Below are 6,956 nucleotides of genomic sequence, written 5' to 3'. Positions count from 1 at the left end.
TTATCAATACAATCCACAGATCAGTCTATGTAGAAATCTGTCAGCGTTCCAAAACAGAACATATTCTTGTTTCTTAAATTTTCAAAATTACTCTCAAGACTGCCAACGCATCTCTTCTTCACATATTTGTAATAATCTTAGAAGATTTGATGAAATCAGAACCAGATGGAGATTTCTCTTGATGGTAATTGCTGCTTCTGGTTTTTAAAATCATCTCCTTGTACACTCTGTCTGTAACCAAATGATACCATAAGGAGTATTTACAGTTCTGTTCAAGCAATGATCACTGTAATTCTGCATATAACCCTGAATATTGTGAAACTAGATAATGCAGTGATGGAAATTTATCATTTTCTGTTGTAACTAAGGTTAGGTATTAAAATAGGTGTTACGATAGAGTGTGTGTGCACATGGACACACACACACACACACCGACACACACAAACACTCCCAACACTTCTGGCCAGCTCACCCCACTCTTGATAGCTGTTTCGTCATTTGAATGGCTGTGATCTCCTCGAGTACCTGAATGATGAATGTTGACTTCTCAACATTCTCTGTGAAGTCATTTGGACTTCACAGAAGATCCAGATGGTGCAGGCGGCCAAGTTCGGGGACAAAGGTGAACAAGGACACAGCCCCCTACATTCACAAGTGTCCTGGAACTGACCATCAGCACCCACTACATTTTGATGAGAGTTCCTAGACACTGAGGAAATAGGAACTCCACAAATTCTTCAGAAAGTGTAAGAAACTATACTCTAAATGTCTCTGAACTGAGGGGAACAATTCTGAAGGCGATTCATAGCATTGTGTCTTTCGGTTTAACGTTTGTATAAAATTTGAACTTTGAACTTACTTTGTGGCCACATCATTTGAATCACTGGAGGATGATCCATTGCTTGCTTCCAATGTGTGAATTACCACACCAACAGAGATCTTTTAACTTCTGATCGTTTTCCAGCTTGTTCTATGACAAATTTGAAATCATTTGTTGAGGAACAATGGCATTGCTTCAAGTGCTCTGATTTGTTTTGGAGAATTTCTGTCCTTGATATCTTTAGTCGGACTTGAATGTCTGTTGAGGATGGTTCATAAAACATTGACTCTAACCTCCAGTAGAGAGAGATTTACCCTCCACTGCAGGAAAGGAGCGGATGTTTTTTAGTTTTCTTTCATTTTATTTCCTTATCATATTTATATTCTACTATAGGAAACTCAACTCAAGTCTTCAGCACTGAAATATAACATCACCCATTTTGCACGCATTTTTAAAAACATTTTGTCTACCTCTGGTTCAAAGGTGCCCAGGGTAGACTTGAACCTGTGATATTTTTACCTCATTCCCTAGATATCTCTGTCATTACTGGACTCTAGCACGACAAGCAGCGTACAGTGTATCCCTAATAATGGAGAGAATTCTGGTTGCTGCTAAGTTCCAGGCTGCTTACCACTCAGAACCCTGCCAACAGTGACGTCTTTGTTATTAGAATGTACGTATAGCCCTACTCCATGAAAACTCAAGAGGCCATATAGGAGTCCTTGACCTGTAATTTCTGCTTCTTCATCCAATTCCGTTTTTGAGAGGTGAGAAAGATAATATGAATATCCTTAAAATACCACTTATGTATTCTGTTTTCTTCATGTACAGAAATGTCAGCTATTCAGTCAATATTAATCTTCTCTTGATGTTCATCTCACGTAGAATATAACCCAAAGTCAGAAAAAAACCCTAGCTCTCCGATCCAGGAAATCGTAGAGCTTAAGGTCAAAGAGGGACCAGAGCAGGGCTGTCACAGAGGCATCGGCTCAGATTCCCTTCAGCAGCTCACCTACCCTGCACCTCCGCCAGAGGAAAGGCCGCTCCAGCATGGTGCAGATTCTCCTCCTCGCGCTTGCTGTAGGATTCGCTTGTGCTGACCCAACTGATCCAGCAACGGTAATATAGCTCAGCTTGTCCCTAGTGAGTACCTCTTTTGAATGTGTGTGTGTGTGTGTGCATTTGTGTTTGTGTTTGTATTTGTATTTGTCTTTTTCTCTCAGTATTCAAACTGAGATTTTAGAGCATGGTTTTCAGCGGGTCTGAAATCCTGAAAGAACTATTTATCGTCTCTTTCTTGATATTTTATTCCACCAAATTCATCTTGTTTTGCAAACACATTAACAGCGAAACGAAGGCCTAAATTTTCCATTGTACGATGACGTAGATTTTTGTTAGGTCAGAATGTAAAGTCATTGCTATTTGCATTTGAACTGCCATCCTACAGTGATCAAAACTTCAAAATAGTCCACAAGATAAGATTAAGATAAAATTAATTATTTTCTGTGGACCAGAAGAAGATGCCACGGTTCATTGTGACTTTAGCGAGGCAAGCAGCAGGAAATGCTCTAAAGTTTCCAATGAGACCTTTCTTTTGTAGATCAACGGAAACTGGCGCACGATTGCTGTGTCGGCTGGCAACCTGGAGAAGGTTGAAGACAACGGGCCCCTGAGAATGCTTTTCCGTCACATGCAGTGCCTGGAGGACTGCAGTAAGATCGCTTTGAGAGTTTATGTCAAGTAAGAAAAACATGCCCAAACCTACAATCCACAGTGTCCCCCTAACAAATAGAAGTCTCGTGTTTAGAACATAACGAAACTAACAATGACACACTTGGCCTAAAATTGGAGCAAGATGGAGCTGGAGTCCTCAGATGTGAACACAATGTGTGACTGTAGATGTGTTATGTTTATCTCTGTGAGCATTGCTCAGGGCCCACCTCTGTCTACGTCTCTGCCATCTTCTATAGATCTCACGGTGTCCACATTGAAATATTATCCCAAGAATTAGAAGATTTTGAAGAGTTTCTCACCCCAGTAAGGACTGCAGCATAAATACCATAAAGCAAGCTTTACATAAAGAAACACTAGGAAGTGACTCGTAAAGAGCAGCGTGTTATATTCAAAGTGCCAACATAATTCAGCTATTAACCCAGTTGGGAGTGGGATGCTGTGACTGTGACGTGAGACATGGAGGTGATTCCCACCTTCCCAGTGAGGTGGGAGCTGAGGGAATAAAGGGGGTACAGGACACAGGTGCTGCCAGCAAACTGCAGAGCACAGACAGCCCAGGAGGACACCAAGAGACACCCCAACTGAGAGAGCCTAACCAAATTTGTTGAACAACCACGTGTGACGATCTTGATGGTTTAATACACCCAAGAGGTCAAAGGAATGTAATTGTGAAAGCCTTTGAGATCTTCAGCATTCCAACTCCTGAAGATCCTCAGGGGTCGGGAAGGAATGAGAGAGGAGGGAGACTGTGTGGTTTGTACTTTTGTGTTTTTCAGGACGAACGGCCACTGCAAGGAGCACACAGCGTTTGCATCATTAGAAGAAGATGGTATTTACACTGTAGACTGTGAGTACTTGACAGTGTTCAAAAGCAGAGCCTGATTCAAAAGCAGAGCTGTGTGTGCAGCTTCCACTGTGCACCTCATCTGGGCTCAAGTATTGTGGTTTTGGGGTTCTGGTAAAATATAGCCTGAGAATCACCACGGTAAGTCTCGGAAAACCGCGGGAGATTTACGCATCGTCGGTGTCTTAGCTAGCTCTTTTTGTGGCCGAGACAAACTATCGGGCACTCAAATATAAAGAAAAATGGTTTCTTCAGCCTACGATTTGCACAGTGTTCATCTTGTGTTTTCTTGTCTCCCAGGAGGGAGGCACAGCACAGGACATGAGAGAAGATAAGCGGGGAAATCCGAGTATTTTTGAAGTTGAGGAGGGGATTGTTAGGGGGTCCACCCCACCATGGGCTACCTACAAATTCAAAGGGCATATCGAACTATATAGGAGGACTCTCAATCCAAAATAAAGAAAACACAGATTTACAAGTATAATAATAGTAAAATAATATTGATACACTTGTGGTATTCTATTATAAGTTGCAGTATACTTTGTTCATGAAAGGCAATGTTGATTGCAGTTTGCTAAATTTTTATGTATAGAAATGTTGTAATAGACATGTTGACAATATGACATGTCAACACTGTCATTAAGTCATTTCAAACTTTGTCACTTATATCAGACGTTTTAAAACCTGCTACTACAGAGAGCTGTGTTTTAAGCATATGTGAAATGTGTTCATTATAAGACACTATATAATAAATTTGTACAATTACAATACAGCACTGGCTGATGGTGAAACTGAGAGGTAATGCCCTGACACTTTGATCACGTACCTTGCTGATCTGTTTGGGAAGACGAGGGTCCCTGCATCTAGTATCTGCCCAGTGACATGGAGAAAGAACTCTGCTGTAGGGAATTTGTGATCCACTGATATTTCAGAGATTGGAGAGCAGGAAATCTTCACCGTGCTAAGAAGGTCTTGTGTAAAATGTGTCCGACGTCTGCACTTGTGACACTGAAGAAACCCTAATATACTGTAGAAGCTTTGCAAAATAAACTTTCACTGAAGGAAGAAATAATATCAGGAAGCTGTAAGCAATGCATATTTAACAAACGGGGAAAAATAAGTCTGTTGAATTTTAAAACATCTCTTTCAATTCCAGTCGAGGGTACAAACTATATCCGGATCCTTGGCAACAAAGACGATATCTTATCATTCTATTGGATCAACAAGGATGATAATGGGTTAATAACACCTGGAATTTTAGTTGCTGGTGAGCATTTTCTCTGTGGTGAGAACCATGCACGTACCGTCATGAACCTCCTTAACTGTAAAGGGTCTTCTGTTTGCTTTTATACTATTTAACTACATGCGCTGAGTAGTTTTCTTTGGAAGAAAAGCTGTGGAAATTCTCTGACACCCTAGCTTCTAAAGACTAGCAGAAAACTTATGTCCGTTCTGGAGAAGCAATAGGCTTTGTACCTTGACTGGCAAGCTGATTAGTAAGGATCATATACTGGCATACCTGAGCTCTGTCACTCAGTGAATCAAGATTTATATTCCGAGCCAGCATAAGTAGTTTCTCATACACGTGACTGTTCATGTGTACGTTGAAACCTTTAGTACACCCAAATTTTCCTCTTCTAAAAGAACGTCAAGCTTCTGCTCTAACACTAACAGCATATCAGATTCAGCACCCCCCCCCAACTAAATGTTCTCCACATTTGAATCCTTCTGACACTGATGGCTTCACAGACAAGTGTTAGAAGCATCAGACCTGCCCTGGTCGTGCACCGTGTTTCAGGTGGATGACAGGGAATTTTTGTTACTTGTTTTCCTCTGACTTAGTACTAAGATGCTCGGGATTAGTAGACAAGAGAGCAGTTAAAATTATACCTGCGGGGTGGGATGTTAGCTCAGTGGCATAAGCGCCTACCTTGCAAGCAGAGTCGCGAGTTCGATCCCTGGTACCAAAAAAAAAGCATATTTGCAACTCATTTGTTTAGAGTTGTAGAAAGCCAGATATTGGATGGGAAATGGAGGATAGAAAGAGGAACTTCAGCATACAGAGATTCACATCTGTTACACACAACCATCTCCCCTCTGTGCATCTAGAAATGGTTGTGATTTAGGGGACTGAGATTCTCAGCATGTAGGAACTCAGGTGTCCTCAGCGATCTTAGAAACTGGGAAATGAAGAAATAATATTCAGGGTCTGTTCTCCCTGCCGGGTCACTGAACATTTCCTGCTGGAGGGGGAGGGTGGTGGGATTTCCCAGGTCACACCCGCACAGGGCGGCCCAGGGGCTGCTTTAGAGTTCAGGTGACATCCTGAGCACAGATGTTCTGCTTTATGTTTCCTGCAACAGGAAAAGGAGATGTGCTGACACGCCCAGAAGTGCACAAGCTTGAAGAGGCGAATGAAGAAAGGGGTATTCCCAAGGAAAACATACGCTACATTGCTGGAACAGGTAACAGTCACCCTCACACCTCCCGCAGTATCCAAACACGCTTGGAAAGAAAACATTCTCAGCTCAATCTCTGAGTGCACATCGCTATTCCAAGTCATACTTTATCAAAAGCATTGCTGATAATTCTTAGATCTACTGAATTCCTGTCTCTTATCTCTTTTCCTCTACAAATTTCCCTCTCAGATAATTGTCCACAATGATGCAACTGTTTGGGTGAGTACAGACATGATATTATGTCAAAATATAATTTAATCTGCTTGGAATTTTTTTTTCTTGCAATTTTTGTGTTAGAAAATAGCCAAGAGGTCTCTCTTTAAAATTCTGACTGTGCTTCCTGCATATGTGAACACTTTGAAAAAGAACACAGATCCAGGGAAAAAAATAGGATTTTTTTCTTCTACACAGAGAGACAATGCGTTCTGTCAAAGACAATAATTTGTGCACATTGAAATCTCTTTTACACTGGTGAATTCCAGATTAAGGATTTCATTTGTCATAGCAACCTCCTTGGTAAATCCAGATGCAAATCTAGGTTTGAGACATAAAGTTACATGCGCTGTCAGGGAGCCGTGAACACCTACACAGCCCTTGTAAGCTCTTTAGTGTAGCTCCGATGTTCCCTGTGGCATCCTCCAGATCCTACTCAGAAGGAGTCCTGCGTAGTCTATTGGGTATGAGGTGCTCTCCGTTCAGCTCCCCATCAAATAGATCTTACCTTGATCTACACTTTCATGAGCTCTACGTCTATGTTTAAGCTACACTTGTTTTTTCTTTTACATTTCCACAGGGGATAACAATGTCAGGAGCGTTGACAACATCAACTTCTCCATATTTCTTGATCGTGGATATGAAGATCCCTTCTGTTGAATTGTATTTTTCACTTTTCCGTAAACTCATAAACCTCTTTCCCGTCTTTTTTCATTTCTTCGACAACTCCCTCGAACCTGGTGTACCCTTGTTAATTCAATAAATTGGTTGAAGTCATTTGAAATGCACACATGTATAAAAAAGTTGTCATTTTATTATGAATAGAAATATCTACCTCGATGCAACTATCAGAAATACCTCAATCTTTGACTGAACATAAGATGCT

The 6,956-nt window shown here is 41.2% G+C and overlaps 1 protein-coding gene across 1 annotated transcript; it reads left to right on the top strand.

The window, feature by feature from the left end:
- The first annotated feature begins 1,870 nt into the window (after positions 1–1,870).
- Positions 1,871–6,730, top strand: LOC134474526 (lipocalin Cav p 2.0101-like). Its single transcript, XM_063242746.1, has 6 exons — positions 1,871–1,939; positions 2,421–2,560; positions 3,331–3,401; positions 4,555–4,665; positions 5,762–5,863; positions 6,651–6,730. The coding sequence occupies exons 1-6, from the start codon at positions 1,871–1,873 to the stop codon at positions 6,728–6,730; spliced, it is 573 nt and encodes a 190-aa protein (XP_063098816.1).
- Positions 6,731–6,956: the final 226 nt, after the last annotated feature.

The sequence above is a fragment of the Cavia porcellus genome, unplaced genomic scaffold (assembly GCF_034190915.1).
Source record: "Cavia porcellus strain 051 isolate PalLab524CR breed Dunkin Hartley unplaced genomic scaffold, mCavPor4.1 scaffold_33, whole genome shotgun sequence".
Taxonomy (NCBI): Eukaryota; Metazoa; Chordata; class Mammalia; order Rodentia; family Caviidae; genus Cavia; species Cavia porcellus.
This window is presented reverse-complemented; position numbering and strand designations above follow the sequence as displayed.